Source organism: Seriola dumerili, unplaced genomic scaffold (assembly GCF_002260705.1).
Source record: "Seriola dumerili isolate Sdu_G_001 unplaced genomic scaffold, Sdu_1.0 BDQW01000267.1, whole genome shotgun sequence".
Lineage (NCBI taxonomy): Eukaryota > Metazoa > Chordata > Actinopteri > Carangiformes > Carangidae > Seriola > Seriola dumerili.
In genome coordinates this window covers 737,038-756,726 of record NW_019174522.1, presented here as the reverse complement: position 1 = coordinate 756,726, position 19,689 = coordinate 737,038, and the positions used below count along the sequence as shown (strand labels likewise).

Sequence of the window (19,689 nt, the reverse complement as noted above, 5' to 3'; positions counted from 1 at the left end):
TTTGTCGTCATGGTTACAGCTATAAACCTGAGGAGTGCACTGGCCCCAGTGTACCAGGCATTCATCGTTATGGTTACAATGATAAACATATGATTAAGCTTATGAAATTGCTCATGGTTTCAGTTTAGACACCAAAACAACAGTTTGGGTTAGAATGAGGTTAGATGAGCCTTGTCGTCATGGTTACAGATGTGGGACAGTCATCGTTAAAATAAACAATTATGACCATAGACATATATACAAAGACGCCGCATTGGTCGCTTCAGCCTGTTGCCTGTTTTATATTTCTCTACCGATTTCAGTGAGTTGTTTTAATATTCAAGGTTTTATGATCTACATGGAGTAAAAATTAAAGTTTTGTCTCCAGTTACTTAGAATTGTGGGAAGTTTTTGGCTTCTTGTTAAGATATATTTATTTATATATATATACTGTATATGTATATATCTTTTTCTCCGGAGTGGCTAAACCGTCTCCACAACACTGATTGTCCAAGGATTTTTTTTTATGTTGACCGAGGGAGGTGGAATAAATTTGAAAAGCTCATTTGCCCACATACCTTCAGGTAATGAATTTTGTTCAAAATGAATCTTAGTAGCGACGTGCCTGTGTGTTTGTATGTGTCATGATTATAGGGGGTGTTTACTTCATCTACTCCAGCTGCTTGTTGAATTCATTCATCAAGGTCCTGCAGGAATCAGAACTTGGTTGTAATAGACAATTGTGTTCTTTTGGATTCATTTTTTTAAGTCCCTGGTAGTAGGGTTGGATTACCGTCAGTGTTTCTCATAGAATTTGATCCTGAATTAGACTCTCTTGAATTGATTATTAAATATTACCATATATAAGGTGCTCCACTGTAAATATACTACTCTGTGCTGCTGTCCTCTTCCTCTGCTACATCTCTCCCTTCATTAGCTACAGCTCTCCCTCCCTGACCCTCTCTTGCTGCTTCAGCTGCCACAGCAAAAATCCTGGAAATATTCAAAACAAATTAATTGGATAGCTACAGGTCGGACTGTCCAGCTTTCCCACATGTGTTTTCTTAAGTTTGAAGGTATTCTGTTTTGCTAATACCTCCGGTCCGGAGCCCTTTTCAGTCTTTGAATACTACTTTCCAATATTCATGTGGATTGAAGGAGCAAACATTCAGCATCGGAGTTGAAGAAGTAACATTAATGTTCTCCACTTGCATAAGCAGTCTATATTCACTAGCAGCTATGCTAGCCGTCTGCTCGTAGAGGTGGAAGCCAACAACAGTCCTGCGCAGAGAGGAGCGGTTCTCCACAGACAGCCTGTTGTCAGTGAATTTCACAATGTTGTCTTTTAATTGCCCTTGAATGTTTTACTGACCTTATCCACAACATATGTAGTTCACAGTTTACTGCAGATCAATTTCTCCTCTACATACCGGACAGATAATTATTCCGTCTCCAGTAATTAATTATCTGCACGTTATCAATAACTAAATTGGCAGCCGTGTTAGAAATTGCATAATGACTGTGGAAACCATGACCATCGGCTGCCTTTGCCGCTACAGGATACAAATCAGACAAGATACCATTTAGAGACCATGCAAATCTTTTGGCAGTGAAGGATTTATGTAACACTTCTGGGGCCATTTTCACAAAACATCTGAAGGCAGTGTGTCGCTCCTTCCTGGCTGCATTAGAAAAAATAAATATAACAGCTGTGTCAGTCCTATTTTTAACACCTCTGGGTTATTGAAGTCAGGGTAATTCATGAAGCACAAATCTTCTGTCTGTCAGCTGAAGAAACCATAAACACCCTCTGTATCCTCTCACATCACAAAGAATAGGCTGCCCTAATGGCCATCACCGGACTGTGTGTTGTAGATGTGTTACACATGTGATGCAAGCCCATGTTACAACATTGTCAAAAGAAAAAGACATGTTTACCGACCAAGAAGAGTGTCGTGAGATTAATACAGCGCAGACACTGACAGTCGTCACTGTCAGTGTCAAGTTTGAACTGATGAGGCTGCTGTCTGACAGGCATCATGCCCCAGCGGGACGTCACTTGGTGGGGCACAGTAGCTGACCCCGCAGGCCGTGACTCTTCACAGGACCTCGGTTTCATTACAACATGGAAACACAGTATACAGACTGTTTTCATTTGTAATGAGCTTCTCTTCCTTTATATGACTCATGTTCACAGACTCTCTTCAATGGAAATAATCGAGTGTGATTTCTGCCCTCTCTCGAACTGGGTAGTGTTGATTTCACAACCCTAGCCGACCAAGTGAAACAACATGTTTGAAAGTTAGCAATGTGGTTCTTATTCCTCCGTAAAAGTTGATTTGTGAAGAGCCGTGATGAGGAAACTGTTTTGCAGATATCTGTGTGTGAGTTCGTAGAAGCCCTCAATTCTGTTCTGCTGCTTTCCCTGTTTCATGAAAATGTTTTAACATGACAAAAATTACAAGTTGAAACTTACTTTAATCTTTCTCTTAAATATAGCATGAATATGCCTCATATATAAATGACCTGGTCCATGCATGCTATCCCTTTGGCTTCATTACATTTTTAAGGGTTTAAGGGTTTACACAGACAGACACACACTCATCCTGACATTAGGCTTCATGATACCAAACACACACATCAGAGATATTTGGGAAGATCCAGTGGGACATTGATCCTGACACATCCATGCGTATGAGTGGATACATCTGCTGCACTGAGACAGCTTGTTGTCTGTCAACTAGCCTGATAAATCTCCCTGCCTCCCCCTCATTGAGATCTGTTATCAGGCAAACAGTACCCAGGGTAGTGTGTGTGTGTGTGTGTGTGTGTGTGTGTGTCTCTCTCTCTCTGTCTGTATGCTGCTCAGCATGAGTGCATAAAAGGTGTTTAGATATACATTTGCAGTGATACAGATGTAGACTTGTTAATGATGCCTGAACACTAATTTTAAAATCCTCACTTTTCTCTGTGTGTGTGTGTGTGTGTGTGTGTGTGTGTGTGTGTGTGTGTGTGTGTGTGTTCGTGTTTGTGTGTGTGTGTGGCATTCAGCATTTAGCCTTAAAGATCTACATAAGTGCCCCATATATATCTATACTCTCGCACATCTCCATTCTCTTCTCTCTTTGCTTTCTATTTTTTCTAGTAAGGGCAGTGGAGAATGAATAACAGCAGGGCTGGGAAATGGAGATGTGATGCTCTTTATGCAAATCAAATACCAGCGTTGTCATTCATTTCCTTCAGAGCACCCTAAGGACGGCAGAGGAGCTGAAAAGCACAGGGAAGAAACAGCTAGAAAAAGTTGAAGCCAGGTCAACGTTGAGCAAATGTTTTTACAAAAACAAAGCAGGGTTTTGTGAAGGCCAATGACTGATCAGTATTCAGTCTGGCGGAGACGAGCGCAGCGTTGGGTTACAGTTCTCAGCAGCCTTGCCCGCCCTGTACCACAAAAACATGGAGATGTGAGCCTGGATGCAGATTCAAGGATATCATGATGTTTCTCAGCAGTAGTAACGTAATAGTAATTAGATGATTTTCACTGGATTTCTTCGTCACCATGAAACACACATTGTACTTAAAACACATCTGACATTGAGAGTAACAAGAAATACATGAAATTGAACACGTGACTCCGCTGGTGGATGTTTGCTCTGGGGAAAGGCGCCTCGGGGCTTAACTGAAATACAGCAGAGAGGAAATGAAAGGAGCAAGCGACAACGTGTGTGAACTTTGCCAATGTTAATGCAAATTTAACTGGGATTTAGAGAAAAACAGCATAGACTTGCAGTCAGCTGAGAGAACCACCACTCAAACATCTTACAGACACACACACGCAAAATCGGTCCTGTGAACATACAGTACACTGTATGTATGTAAACCTGAGGACAATATTTTTTAAATTTTGCATTCAATTTCATCGCCTCTTCCTTCATAAAGAGTAAAGTTCTGCAATTGATCTTCCTCAGCATTTTCAATCTGTCCATCTGTAGCCTGAGGGCTGATTATTTAAAGGGGCTGAGAAAGAATCACTGGTTTTTATGTCAACGGGTCAAACTCGTACAGGCACCGTAGTTAGATTTTTGCTAATTACTGCATTACAGGAGTTCATACTTACTTTGATGAGCAGTAAAAGTCTGTGATAGTCAGTCACAGCAACACCTGTTTCTCTGTGGTTAAGGTGCTGACAGCTCTGTTTCTCTACAGATGACGGTGTGTGGCACTGTGATAAAGAAATGTGATCTAAGGTGGTGGGATCATGATTTAAAGGCACACTAAGCAGCAGTGTCCGCAGGTCCTTTAGGACAAAGCGCACCCTCCCCCCGAGAGTTGAATCAAATTGTCACTTTGAAATCATAAGATTCTATCTGCATTCTGAGCAGTTATATTGACAGACAGATATTGAGCTTCAAAGTTTTTGTATTCCTCAGAGCAAAACTGATGTGGAACAGGTCGCTTTCATACATCATACATATATACATATTATACTTTACATATATTCTACACCTACAATATCAAAATCAGGTTATGTATAAAAGTCAGTGCTAAATATTTTGTCCAGTGCAGAGGCTGATCAGATATAGGAACCATTAGTTGAAGTTTCCTACAGGTTGGAGAGCAAGTAAATGTAGCAGGTCAGTGTAAAGGCAGCATTAGGTTTTGTTTTATATCAGAGATGTTGACTCTGATGATCTGTCTTATTTTGGGGGGAAAAAAAGAAAAACAAATGGGTGCATGAATGAAATTAGTGTTTATCGTGCTATTACAACCCCATCAATTCAAATATAGACTATTTAATTACCCTTAAGGCATTAGGTGGTTAGCATGCTAGCATGGTAACAATGAAAGTAAACTCCTCAACAAGTTCTAAAACAATTGAAAAGAGACTGAACTTGCATTTGCACTGCTGCCCTTCTTATTCTTATTCTTATTAACTTCATGTTATGGGACATTTTCTTATCTCCACTGAGTTTCCTGCCATCTATGCCCCTTTTCCCGCTGTCTCTGAAGAGTGAGGTGACCTGACAGAGAACCTTATAAAACCAAGTTAGAGTTTGACTTTGGAAATAGAATCTTTTTGATTTCTCAAGATGTCCAAAAATGCACCTCACATAAAGTTGTAGATTGTCACAGAATAAAAATATGTAAATAACAACCACGCTTCTCTTCTGTTGACAGAGCAACAATCCAATCACCACGGCTCCACCTTGCCTCCTGTGCCCCCCCCTCACCGCCAGCAGCCCTCAATAACAGCTCTCAACCAATCTCTGGGCTCAACGCACCACGCTGGCCAGTCCCTGAATTCAACGCGGCAGCTAACCCCTCCTACTGGAAGCCCGGCCCCTGTGGCCGGCCAGTCACCAGCCGAGCTGCAGACCACACCCCCCGAGAGCGTCCCGCTGCAAGACAGCTGGGTGCTGGGTAGCAATGTGCCTCTGGAAACAAGGTAGAGTGACTTTATCTTACTTTTTGTGTCTTTTCATTTTTCTTCTATAGGTTTTGCACTAGGCCTGAACTTGACACTAAAGAGTCACAGCCAGAGTTGTCAGCATTGCTAATTATGGTGGTTATGGAGGGATGTTAGTGACTGACACTTAGTGGGGATTTCCTTTCATGGCAGGAATGTTATGTTTCCTCGAGCAGAATTCTTCTTCTACCTTCCTGGGTTACTCACTGTCCTATCAAGACAAACCCAATGTCCATTTTATGTCAAATCACAAACAAATCAATGTTTAGCAAATTTAACTGGTACTTTAAATAGTAGACCACAATATACCACCAAAACACACCCGGCCAGTCAAACAAAAACTGTATCGCATTTTAAATTAGAGACCATCTGGAGGTCATCCCAGATTTACAGACAGGGGTCCACTCTTCTCACCAGTCCCTTTTTTAATTAAATACCATTAACTTATATTTATTTATTCACCCCAGATGTTTTGCTATGCTACTGAAGTCAAAGCGTGAATGAGTAACAAATGTTACATAAAAGTGCAACATGACATGATGGCATCATGTGGAACCGAAGGCCGCCATCTTGGGTTCTGGACTTCAGACAGTGAGGAGCTGTGTCCCAGTTCAGGGCCCGCATCCTTCGGAGGACGTGGTCTATGAATGCTTGGCCCTTTGTAGGCGATGTAGACTTCGAAGGCCGAGATGAAATAAGACGGTCTGGTCTATAGAGGATTTTCGCTGAGCGTCACTACCTGTGATCGCCCTTACCGCTGCGTTGCAAAGCATGGCTTCTGTCGCCTAGCAACCTTGACAACACGTAACCTTTTTTTCACAAAGACTTGAGGTTTTAAGGTCCTCAGTTGTGCTGTTTAGCTGTTGAACTGAGCTGAAACCCAATACAATACTTTAAAAGTGTAATCCTCAGGCTCTCTGTCAGTGTTATTTGTTCCAATATTATTTTCATTACCAGAGTGCAATGAATCTTCAGATAGGTCAGTCCACCTGGACCATGAAAGATCCAACAGGTGGATCCGTCATGGTCCAGGAAAAGAAGGATGCATTTGAAGGAGCCTTTGAAAGCCTTTGATTGGACAGTGTAGTCGCACCGCTGTGACGCAGTCGGTCTTCAAATGCAGCCTTTGAAGGATGCGGCCCCTGAATTGAGACACAGCAAGGGTGCATAACCCACGCTCATTATTATTCATTTGACCACCTTTGTCTGGTTAGATCTGTGTCTGTAGGCGAGTTCGCTTCAGCCTATTAACAAATCTGTCCTCTGTCGCTGCCTAACTTTGCTGCAAAGAAATTTAAATATGTGAAGAACATCAGGCCAAAAGGCCTTTCATTATTATTGAATTCATTATACTCTTAGTTTGTTTGCTATTAGCCTGTGTCTTGTTGCGAGTTATAAAGATTGAAAAGAAAGCTGATATATGTCCTGAAATGCTAACGTCTGGCAGACCTCTCAAAGTCAAACACAGCGGTTAGAGGGCTGTGGTTATTAAATGTTCTGTACTTTATGTAGCAAAATATACATATCATTTATTAAACAAGACTATAACCATTTTCAAATGTTTGAATTGGTTAATCTGGTCCCAAACATGGGGCCGTGTTACTTTAATCTGTCTGCCCCAAATCATATGAAAATAATCTGCTGTTCAGACAAAAGATATCCAACCAACCACAATAAATTCTCTGAACCTGTCGCTCGTTTTCTGACTGTGAATCCAAATATACACTGAACCAGCGTCTCCGTGGAAGACTTTTAGTTTCCTGGAACTTCGGACTTGTATTCGCGGTTGTCCTTTCAAAGCACTAGCAAGCACCCGAGGTCAGCCTGTCTTTCTTTTTGGCTGTGACATGGGTTTTATTGTATAATTTAACTTTGAATCCCTATTCACTGGATGATTTGTAGTTCTTTCTTTGAGCCCTAAACACAGTTCTCTGATATTCACTCTGTTACTCTGATATTCTCTGATAATCTGTTCTCTCCAGCAGAGTGTAACATCATGCTGGCGACTGTGTAAAGGCCTATTGTCCCTCCACTGCCCACACACACACACACACACACACACACACACACACACACACACACACACACACACACACACACACACACACACACACACACACACACACGTACACACACACACACACGCACACACACACACACACACATATACACAATTTATGGGTGCAACTTCAGCCATGACCCTCTGTTCATCACACTCCCTCATTCACTCCCTCCTCACCCTCTCTTTTTTTGTCCTGCTCTCATTAATGTCTCTCACCCAGCGAAAAGGAGAGTGACAGATTTATTGTCTTTGTAACTGTGTGTGTTTGTGTGTGTGTGTGTGTGTGTGTGTGTGTGTGTGTGTGTGTGTGTGTGTGTGTGTGTGTGTGTGGGTGTGCCCCTTGTTTTTATGTCCCAGCGGGGACTTTAATTGAGGTCTGCATGGCTAGAAACTCCTTTTTGTGGGGGCAGACTTGGATTTTGGGATTCAGGTTAGGGTATGTTAGGGTAAGGGTCTCGAGAAACAGCTCATCCAAAAAACCACAGTTAACACTGCACTTCCTCGGATCCTCAGCAATACACCTGGCTCGTTTGAAGGTGTTTGGATCACCGGTTGTCGAGAAATTTAAAAGACAGACGGAGAAAAAGCGAAGATTTCTCCCTATCAGTAGGACCAGTCGTAGTGTAGTGCCTGTTCATCGGTTGCATGCGGGCGTGTGCCCATTTAGCATTTTTTTCTAAATCCCAGCGTCTTTTTTCAATTGTTCCCAATGCGGAGGGGGCGTATGCTGCGGCCGCCTGGAGAAAAAGCGCTGTATCCAGCGTCTTTTCTCAGAGAGCGCTGCCTTTTTTGTGCAGTCGCTCTGAACAGGAAACGCACATTTACCAACCAAGTGACATCAGTGGCCTTGATAAGGACCCCGCAGAGGTTAAATGGAATTCCCCTCCAGTCAGTCAGAACTGAAGACGCCTCTGCGATGAAAGGTGAAACATCTTCAAGTACAGTTGCCCACGATTCAACGTTTCTTGGATAACCACGCCCTGGATGAGAATCTCCACAGATATATATATTTGTATATTTTATAGGTTGAGTATGTCTTTTATTGTGAAGACAGGACGAGAACTGTGGAGTGACACTAAGTGGAGGTAAATTGGGTAACTAAGGTAGTAACCAATTCACCCCTGAAAGTTGGACTTTATTTCAGGAACATACAGGCAAATCCCAAGCCTTAACAACACATGAGGGTAAGCAATCCTCCGCATCTCTCTGTAACATTAGGGGTCACTGGGCCAACGTGGTCAGAAAGTAGAATAAAAACTGCAACAACAAGTTCTCCAAGTTAAACAACAAAACACATTGTTGGCCCACACTGTCCAAAACCATGTTTCTGATCCCACACTATTACTGACAGAAGGATGCTGCGGTTTCAAAAACAAAACTGTCTTCTGATCTTACACCATATGGTAATGATCTGATCTGGTCAGGTCTGGTCTGGTCTGGTCTGGTCTGGTCTGGTCTGGTCTGGTCTGGTCTGGTCTGGTCTGGTCTGGTTTGGATTGGTTTGGTTGTTTAGGGTTTGGGAAAGATAATGGTTTGAGTTGAAATAGCAAATGGGTTTAGGTTAGGGAAACATAGTGATTTTGATTTGGTTTGGCTATTTTGTGAAGGTTAGGGGACCTTTGTTGTCATGGTAACAATCATCATCATGGATAAAAAAAAAGCTACATAACCTGTTGACCCATCCATCTACTCTGAATCCTCTCCTCTCGTCCACTTTATAATAACTTAAAAACATGTCCTCCTGTGCTGCCAGCAGAACAAAAGGATGTTTTCATGCAACATAAGCAATTGCTTCTTGCTGATACTACTAATGCAGTCTCAAACTGGCCCTGTTCAGACCTGTTCAGACCCAGCATCAACATCCGTCTCAGGTGATCCGATCACCAATGCTCAACTCTTAAGTTCAGGTCTGAACGCACCCAAGATGCATTGAGGACTCATTTGAGATCTGATCACTCAGACCACATTCAGGGGTGGTCTGGACCACATGAGGCCACATGCTTTTAGCAGTGTGAATGTGAATGCATCCTGGGAAGGACCGCCTCCTCTACTGACGTCCTCTGTCACAGTCTGATTAGTGCCAACAGTTTCATAATGAACAGAAAATATTTCACTATTTCAAATGGATAAAACTTTATTTCATGTAGAGCTGTGTGCAGCGCATTGATTCGCTCAGGCCCTCCTTGTCCCTCTATCTCTCTCTCTCTCACACACACACACAAACACATTGACAATGGACCCCTCCATCACAGTCGGACTGGCTAAAAACAACAACACATACATATTCATTTGCAGTGGTCACTGGTGATGCATGTGGAGACGCATGTTAATGGCAGGTCTGAATTGAACCACAGAGGCTTACTGATTGCAGCTTAATGGTACTAATTATTATGCTGCACAATTTAATAATATTTACACATTATTAAAGAAAGAAAGAAAGAAAGAAAGAAAGAAAGAAAGAAAGAAAGAAAGAAAGAAAGAAAGAAAGGGAGGGACAGACCAACCACCCAATGTAGTACTTCAGCTTTGTGGATGTTGGATTTGTGTGTCTGCAGGACAGAGAAGGAGTGCTGACTACAGCGTCCAGCAGAGGATGTATGTGTTTGATTTGCCATGCAGGGAGTGCCTCCAGGTCACACAGCATTTATTTTTCAGCTCCACCTGAGAGCTGATAGTTTTTTTCTCACCCTGTCCACAACTTGTTTTATCTACAAGTCTGTTTGAGTGAGTGTGTGTGTGTGTGTGTGTGTGTGTGTGTGTGTATGTGTGTGTGTGTGAGTGAGAGAGAGAGAGAGAGAGAGAGAGAGAGAAAGAGGAGAGGGAGAGATTTACTATTTCTTCCACATACCGTCATACATACCACACTCGATGGGGGGTGGAATGAATTTTGAAAGATGATGCTCTGAGTGCTTTGTGTGTGTGTTTTTGTGTGTATGTGTATGTGTGTGTGTGTCAAATGGTCATGGTATCATATAGACTCTATAGTTAAACTTTGCAGACAAAACATTAACCAGCTGTCACATACCTTTACCCTACATACTGTTTCCTCTGTGTTCTCTGCTGCCTCGCTCTCTCCTCTGTTGTCTCCCTGATCTCTTTATGGCGGCTGCTCTTCTTCTTCTGTTGAGTGGTTGTGCATTTAATGTTTAACGTCTGAGGTGAAGGTATGCTCCATACCAGCTCCTTAGCCTATGTGATGTTGAGTGATAAATGGCTCTGTGCTATAATTTAATCTGACACTACCCTGGGTAATAGACATTTGTTTTCCTTTGTGCTTTATTGCTGTCAGTCTCGTCAGTTACGTCGCTAGAGGACCATGTAGCTGTGAGCTCACAGGGAGCAGTGCTCCATATATGGTTCAACGTAAACACATGACATCAGAATGACAGTCACACTGTAAAATCCCATACGCAAGTGTAATATGCACATATATTGAATTTCCATGCATGAAATACAGTATATACATATATATATACATATATATATACATATATATATATATATATATATAATAAAAACACATGTAAAATTTCAGAAATTGGAAAAATTTCATGACATATATGTCTAGTCCATACAAATGCTTATGTATGTATGCTTATATTGTAGACATACAGTATGTTATGCAAACCCTGTCAGTATATGTATATATTATAAACAGTAGGATCCAAAAAGTCTGAGACCACTTTCCTAGAATGTGAAGATAGACATGTTTAAAATCAATGAAAGGTACATATAAATTGTATATGTTTATAGATTTGATAAACTGTGTGTATAAATCAAATATAATTCATTACCATATATGGTCTCAACATGTTATACCATATAGAAATTCATCATATAGATATATTTGATATATTGTGTGTAAATTTTACTATAGGTATTTCATATATGATATAAATTTATATCTTCATATATCCAGAGGATCTAAATTTGTGATAATAATATATCCCATAATAGGTGACATATATGGCAACATCACTTTTGATATAGGGACATATATGTCATGTATTACGTTTCTGTATGGGAAGGGCTGATTAATGCTGAGATTAATGAGTTACACGTTGGTTTAAACCTGGCTTTTTGGCCTGAGAATGGTAGCTCACACTAGTCAAATAGATCACTATGGTAACTAATGGCAGCTTTGTGTGCCTGTGTCCTGTTGTGAGCAACCACGGTTAGAAGGGGTGCTGCAGGCACATTGTCAAAAGCGTTTTGATGCAGCGGGGATGTATTTTGATTTTCTTGACTACTGCTCATCCGATCAACTTTAAATTTGGCTGGTGTGTTGTTTGGATGATGCTCTCAAGAAAGCTGCAAGCTGGATTAACACATGCCAAACAATCAGCCCCTACCAACAGGCACATTTTCAACGGGCACAGAACGAGTACTTAAAATGTTCCACAGTATTTCCACAATTAGTCAGAACAGATAAAGGATTACATATACTGTATGTAGCTTACTGCATCACTATATAATATCTGTGCATTTTGAAGGGTCTGTACCAAAAAGTAAATATTTTGTATATGATATACAATATTCCAGTGTCTCCCGACCTGTGGGCCGCAGGCCGTGAAGGCATTGCAAATGGGCCAACAAATCATTTGCAAAACTGTACAATTTTGGTGAAAGATGTAATTATAAAAAATAAAAACATCAATGTAAGTTATCTTTTTAAATGTTTTAAAATGAAATGATCTTTAAAAACATTAGAAAATAATGAAAAACTCCTCTCATTGTTTTTTTCCCCCTTTTTAAAGCCTTTCACAGAGATAAACCAATGATAGGAAAAGATCACATCCATGGCAGTAACAGGAGAATCAAAATAGAAAGCTGATTAGCAACAGGAAGAATTAAAAGGAAAGAGTCCGGGACAGATGGTAAATCAACAAGTGATCTCTCCTCCGTCAAACAATGAAGAAAAAATTAGCATCCCCTGCTTTCAGTGCCCTGAATGTTCGATCGTAGTCATTACAATAAAGAGGCATCTGTGAATGCATTACTTGGCCTCTGTATTGTTATTGGGTCTGATGCGGGCCATGAGTTGGAAAAGGTCGGAAACCCCTGCAATATTTTATGACATATTGTATCAAATATGTAGTGACGAACAGACAGTGCATTTCTTGCTTCCAGTTTATTGCCACCACACAGATACAATATTCCCCACTGTGCTCCACGTCTCCCACAATCCCACTGAACAGCAGCTATTGAGAGATTCTCGAATGAGTGTTTCTACTGAGAGAAGAGAAAAACACAGATATTTTGAAAAAAAAAAATGTATTCAAAATGAGACAATAAGTAAGAAAGATGTGTTTGACACATTTTTCTGGGGAAATTGAGGGATTGAGCACTTGTACAGCCTAGACTTTTGTTATGCTAATTATATACTTTCAAAATTGACAGAAGACAGTGCTTTAGAAGACAATATGAAACAAATGTCTTTTTTTGGATAATTTGGGGTGAACACTGACACAGATTTATGTTCAATTCTGTAGCTACAACTGATACTGACAGTGACAGACCTTAAAACTCAGAGAGAAGTGAAGAGGTGTGTTAAGGCCAGTTCATGGTTTCTGCGTCCACAGTCCCTCCGAGGACAAGGAGGGACCAGGAAACAGCCTTTATCGCCATTTATTAGGCTCCTTGGAGAAATGGGGTGAGACTTGACAGGAGAGTGTGAATGTCCTCATTTAGAGGTGATAATCTCTACACACACTCTCTTAAAGACAAATGTTTTGTGCTCACACACACACACACACACACACACACACAGATTCATGTCGGTGCCTGTCACCTGTTACGTTACAGGACACCCAACACAACTGGTCACTGGATTGAGCAGGTGTTGATCTCACACACACACATGCACACACACACACACACACGCACACACACACACACACACACACATGAGATATACTGTGAAAACAGTATATGACATACATTTTTCATCTCAAAGAAATACTTTCCCAATTTTCCTCAAAACTTAACGTTACTCGTGTTATTCTTTATTCTTTATTGGGATCCCCAGTAACTTCCACTACAGCGGTTGCTAATCTTCTCGGGGTCCACATAAAATCATTCATACACAAAACTGTATATAAACAAACAACAAACAAACAATGAAGCATTGTACGACGCCCTGTCAGTCTAAACAAAATTACATAATTAAAAATCTAAATACTCAACATATCACATAACTTAAACAATGCATGTACAGATATTAAACAGTTGTCTAATGCTGAGGACTAAAACAGACACACATCCTGGCAGGTGGTATCATTCCTGTAGTGTGGTCTCTTCCATCAGTTTCTGTTTGAGTCATTTTTTTAAACAAGTATTTGCTTCTGATTTGTTTTATATGTGTTGGTAGTTAGTTCCATTTGCTGGAGGCTCTGTGAATGTAAACGACTGAGTTTTTAAGTTGATTTATATTTTGGCTTTGGAAGTTCGTGATGAGCCAGGCTGACCTGGCTAGTTTGACGATTGTGCGTTCGACCTGTCTGTACTAATTGTGCTGTAAAAAGGTTTTATTCTTACTACAACAACGACAACAACAACAACAACAACAACAACAAAAATCTTGTACAAATTTTAAATTGTAATTAATTGATTCATCGATTGCCTGTTCATTGTTGCTACCACATTGTTTGCTTCACACAGGACAACACTTCTGGATCTGGTATTGTTCAGTTCACTTTGTCAAAACTCTTCACACAGCACAACAGAGGTCAACATGGACTAAACTGTTGCTCACTTTTCATTGCTTTGAAACAAACACACTCAGTGACCACGTCTATGTGAACGCCACCGAATCCATGTGTATTTACATTTACATTCACAACCAAACATAACATAAAATTGCGGTAATTTAGACAGCAGTTCTTTACATTCTGGTACATCTAACATGAAATTAAAAAAAATATTTTGAATTATTTAATTATGAACTTCTAACTGAGACATGCACCTCTATGAAAGACGGTTTACAGCCCCTCCCAAGATGCACTCCTGCCTCCTAGAAATTATATTTCTATACAACAAAGGTTCAAGTGAAAATATGGTTTGTAGGAAATGTCATTGTGAGAGCATTAGGTTGTCTATAAATTTCATTTCTTGTTGATACTAAACATATGACTAAAATATTCCTCGACAATGTATTTCTTTTCCACCAAAACATCTTCTTGTAGGTACTACATAATTACCACACTTTAATGGTTCCATTTATATGCTCACAGCTCTTGGTTAAGGTGTGGGGAAGATCATGGTCTGGTTTAATACAGAAAAGGTTCAGTGACTTCAGACACAATGTTTATTTGAAGAAAACCACAAGAGAGCAGGCTACTTATTTACTGGAGTAATGTCACTGAGTCTAAAAGGGATTTTTAAAGGTCTATTTGAAATTTGGGGAGTAGCTCCAGATGCTAGCTGCATATTTTACAGTTTGTTTGTTTTTTTACATTAAATAAATAAATTAAATTAAAAAAATTGTCCCAAAAATATCTCAGAATTAACTTTTCACATATTGATACTCCACCATAAACAACATTGCAGAAATATAAATGATCATGCCCCGTGTGAAACGAGGGGAAAACAGTTTCGATAACATGACAACCGAAGAATTTGAAGTGAAATTATTTTCAACTCATCTAAACACAAACAAATGTTCTTTACCTCTGAAAACAAAAAAACAAAAAAAAAGACCTGACTTTCTCATCCAAAAAATAACTTTACCAAACCATGTGTGAAACATCAAGGGTTCTCCAACTTACCTGCTGCCCTGCCTCCCACCACATATTATCCTGAACAACTTATGTCTAAATGCAACAACAGCACAAAATACACTGCTAACTCAGTTGCCTGTCCAAAGCAGTTCTTTTAATAGGTCTGTGTGGGTGTCTGTGTGTTTTTTGACATGGAGAGAAAAGCAAGTAAAAGGGTGAAATATAAATTGAAATGATCCTTTTATACTGTAGCAGGCTGCGGCTGTGTGTGTGGATCATTGGTAGGCGGGAATGTGTGGAGAAAGCTGTTGTTCATTGGCTATTGTCACAGTGTTAGACATGCCAGCTACAGTATATACAGCATCTACTATCCACACATTAGTCACAGTCACTTTCTTCCTGAGGATCTCCAACCTTACTTCCCTTTTGTTACTTTATGTCACACTTCAACACACACACACACACACACGCACACACACACACACACACACACACACACAGCAGCAGCAGGAGCAGCACCAACATTAGCCCCCTTCTGTCACTCCTATTGTCTACAACACTTGAAAGGCCCAGTGTAAGTAGTGTTAATGTAATGTAAATGCAGGTTGTAGAATGGTACATGTGAAGGGCTCTTATTATTAGCGGACTTCCAGATTAGTTATGGTTGACAACATGCTACTCTCAGCCAAGTAGACTGTGGTTGCAGTCATTTAACACTTGATTATCCTCACTGTGTATCTGCTATAATTGACTTGCACTTAAACACTCATAAAAACACATATAGACTTGTTAGTGCGTTATCTGCCACCCTGCTGTGTGTTTGTGCCTGTGGGGAGGCCCCGTCCCGGTATATGTTCCAGTGCTGCAGCGTTATGAAAACTGCACGTCTCTAATCTCACAGAAAACAACTGTCTCCAGCTCATATTCAACTGCCAACTATGGTTGGATTGATATGACTATAATTAACAGGGGGGTGATGGAAATACCAGGACTAATATTCTTTGATTAAAGCTACTGATTGTTGATTTACTGCCTTAAAAGGTTTCTAGTTTTATGCAAGATAAATAGACAGATTGAATGCTTTATCCTTGAAATGTATCTTTAAACCATTTTGGGAAAAGTATGTTGCATTTTTGCATTTGATGTGTTTAAGATGACACTGCTAATTACAAGCAGAGCTCATGTGATTCATAATCATATAAGAGTACCGGTAAACTGTAAGTCCCTTTGGTGACAGATTTTGGTAAAACAAAGCCGGTTATTGCCCTGTAATCTTAGCATGATGAAGTTGTTTGTATTTCATTGGTGAACGACACTGTAAAAGCTGACTCACCTTCATTTGACTCAAAAGAAAAGAGAATTACAGTGAACATTTTAAGAACACTGAACATTATTAAGCAGATTTGCTATGTGTTTTTACTTTTCCAACCAAACATCAACTTTGAAATCAAATGGAAATACATTCTGGGCAAAGGCCTTGGAAAATGGCAACATTTAAAGATAGATTTAATCCAAAATCAGTCATTTTGAAAGAGAACATTCAACTCATCCACACTGTTTGATGAGATATACACTGTGTAATCATCAGGAAACATAGCTAAACTAGCTTTTATCAAAACAAGTAGCATATCATTGGTAAAAAAGAGCAATGGGCAAACTGGACCTTCCTCACATAAGAAAAGCTACCATGTGTTAAAGTTTACTCCTAGACCCAAATGCAGATGATGAAACCAGTAGGTGGCAAATAAAGATTTATTAACAAAGAGTAAACATAATATTCTCATTAAAATGCAGAAAGACGTCTAGTCAGGTGTGGCAAAAAAAGCAAACAAAAAACACAATGAACTTGAAAACTGAGCAGAAGCACAAAGAGACACGGGAAACCTCATCTGAAGCAAACAGACGGACAGACAAAGACACACTTTAATACACAAAGGAGGCATGGGTAATAGAACACAGGTGAAACACATTAGGGCGGGGCAGACAATCACTGAGGAAGGAAACGCGACAAACATAGGAAGTAAAAACAAACATGAGACACACAAGGTAAATTATTTCAAAGTAAAACAGGAACTAAACAAAAATCCAAACAGTCCAGTCAAAGTCCAAAGAAAGTGTCCAAACTCAGAAATATAAGGGGCGGATCATGACACTATTATAGAAAACGTCGCTCTTTCAACCAAAGAAGACATGTGAAGAAGACATGTGAGCACGTGCCTGATGTCAGATTAGGATGACTGCAAAATATTTGAGTGCAGTGACAGAAATGATGTCATTGTCAGTTTCTCGATCGTAAATTGTTTTTATGATCTGCTTGTCTTGAAAATGTCACCCTGTGTGAAGCACTGTGGTTTTTTGAGTGCTGTAAAATTAAAACTACAAACTTTTATTTACCAAACCTTTACTGTTCAGTTAAACAGTGTGGTAACTAACACCAGAAGAAATACACAGAATTCATTTCAACATGCCCAGCTTTCAAGGATGACAAATTGCAAACTTATCAGATGTCAACATCATGTCTGACTACCCATAAATCCTTGTGTTTGTAATTTTCTCAGGATTGTTTGAATTATATTTGCAACTTGATTTTCTGGTATCTTTTTGCTGTTATTAGTAACAATATTTTCCATGGTGTTTCCGAGTGTTCACAGCCCAATTACATCTTCATAATTAATTGATATTAAAGTGTGGATTGTGGCAAAAATAGAAAAAGAAAACCATTCTAGTCTCTCAGGGGAGACCACAGTCATTGTCAGATTGCATTAACATTACCCTGTTTTTAATTAGGTATAAATCACTGACAGCTCTTGTCTGAGTCTTTTGTTATATTGATTTTTCTCTTTCTCTCAAGTTTTCATTTTCAATATATACTGAAAATACACAGCGGTGAATAGTGTGCGTGTGTGTGTGTGTGTGTGTTTGTGTGTGTATGTGTGTAATCTCGGGACAATGCCTGGCTTTTGTGTTTTATTCTCTCTCACTCAAAATAAGAACATAATAAAATGTGACTATTTAACACTCAGACTCCATAGAGGCTTGAGGCAGTTGAATATGATGGTAAATAATGAAGTGGCAAATTTACCCATGCATGCACACACACAAAAGACAGCACACTTCCAAGCACAAGCAAATATACTGTACCTCCCCTTCCATGCAACAAGTGTTTGTCGTTTTTCATTTCAACAAACCTTCACTTTGTGCAGCAGGTGCAAAGTTGGGCTTTTAGCAGGTGTTGTAGGTTGTCAGAGGAGATGCACTTACAAGTCATATATACAGTGAATGAGAGAAATATGTGATGAAAAGAGACTGTCCCCTTGTACAAAATGAGTCCATAGGTCGTCTGTGCAGCAAGTTGTTATGACCCATAGTTAGGTTTTGTTGCTAGGCGACATCTAGTGGTCGTAGTAACGATGAGAGCAGCAAAGGGAGAAGTGCGGTGACGGAGTATAAAGAAAGACAAAGAGAGGTGTTCCATTCCCATGTGAAAGTAGCTGTTTATATTGTTTCGATTATCCATGACCGTTTGACAAAGTTAACCATGTTGTTATTATTGTAACCATGACAACAAAGATCATCTAATGTTGAAAAAGTACTTATTTTAACCCAGACCATGATCGTTTCCTAAACCTAAGCAAGTCATGACCGTTATTATAGTAACCATGGCGACAAAGGTAAGTACGCCACTCTCAATATAGTCAGCGTGTTGCACCTATGACAACCAAGGTCCAGTAGGCCTGCGTCTGTAGGGGCGCTATTTCAGGAGACACTCCTATGGGTGGTATCGGAGGGTTGATGGTTGTTCAGGTTGGTGGAGGAGTTGGATGAAAATCATTGTGATGTAAAGACATAAAATCTGATACAAGTTGCAAGAGATGACCCTAACCCTATTTGTTGAAGTGATGGGTACCAGAGTAGTTAGGCCACTACTACTAGATAGCACAGGTGATTTCCTTTCATACTATCAATTTTGCTCCTGGACAGGTAATGTAATTTGATATATTTCATTTCAGTCACTTGTTGTCAATCAGTTGCTTTTAGCTGGAAACAGAAACTAAAAAAGTTTAGTATAGTGTATAGTGCACCTACTATAAGGATAAATGTTTATTTATTCAAAGCAAAGATAAATAAAATCATTTGTAAGACAGATTCAATATTTTAATACCTTGGAAAGCAATTATTTCAGAACAATTTACAAAACAACAATTGATTTCTATTCGAGAATCCTTCAATTGAAGATATTCTACAAAATTATTGCTAACAAAAAAAAAAACAACTTACCAAGCTACATTTGTTTTTCTATTTTTGGATCAATAATAAAGATTGATTAAGGCCACTTATGTTTGGGGTTCTAGATGAAAACTGTTCCAGGGTAATAAAAACAATTATTCTGTAAGGTAAAATATTTCTATTTAAAGCTCAATCCACCACTGACCTACTTTATTTATATTACACTTCCCTTGACAAAG

The 19,689-nt window shown here is 39.7% G+C and overlaps 1 protein-coding gene across 1 annotated transcript in view; it reads left to right on the top strand.

The window, feature by feature from the left end:
- The window catches only part of LOC111230447 (teneurin-3), a 251,188-nt gene that overhangs the window by 98,548 nt on the left and 132,951 nt on the right, over positions 1-19,689 (top strand). The window contains exon 5 of the mRNA XM_022757188.1: positions 5,155-5,422. Within this exon, the coding sequence (XP_022612909.1) occupies positions 5,155-5,422 (268 nt within the window). The remainder of the gene's footprint in view (positions 1-5,154; positions 5,423-19,689) is intronic.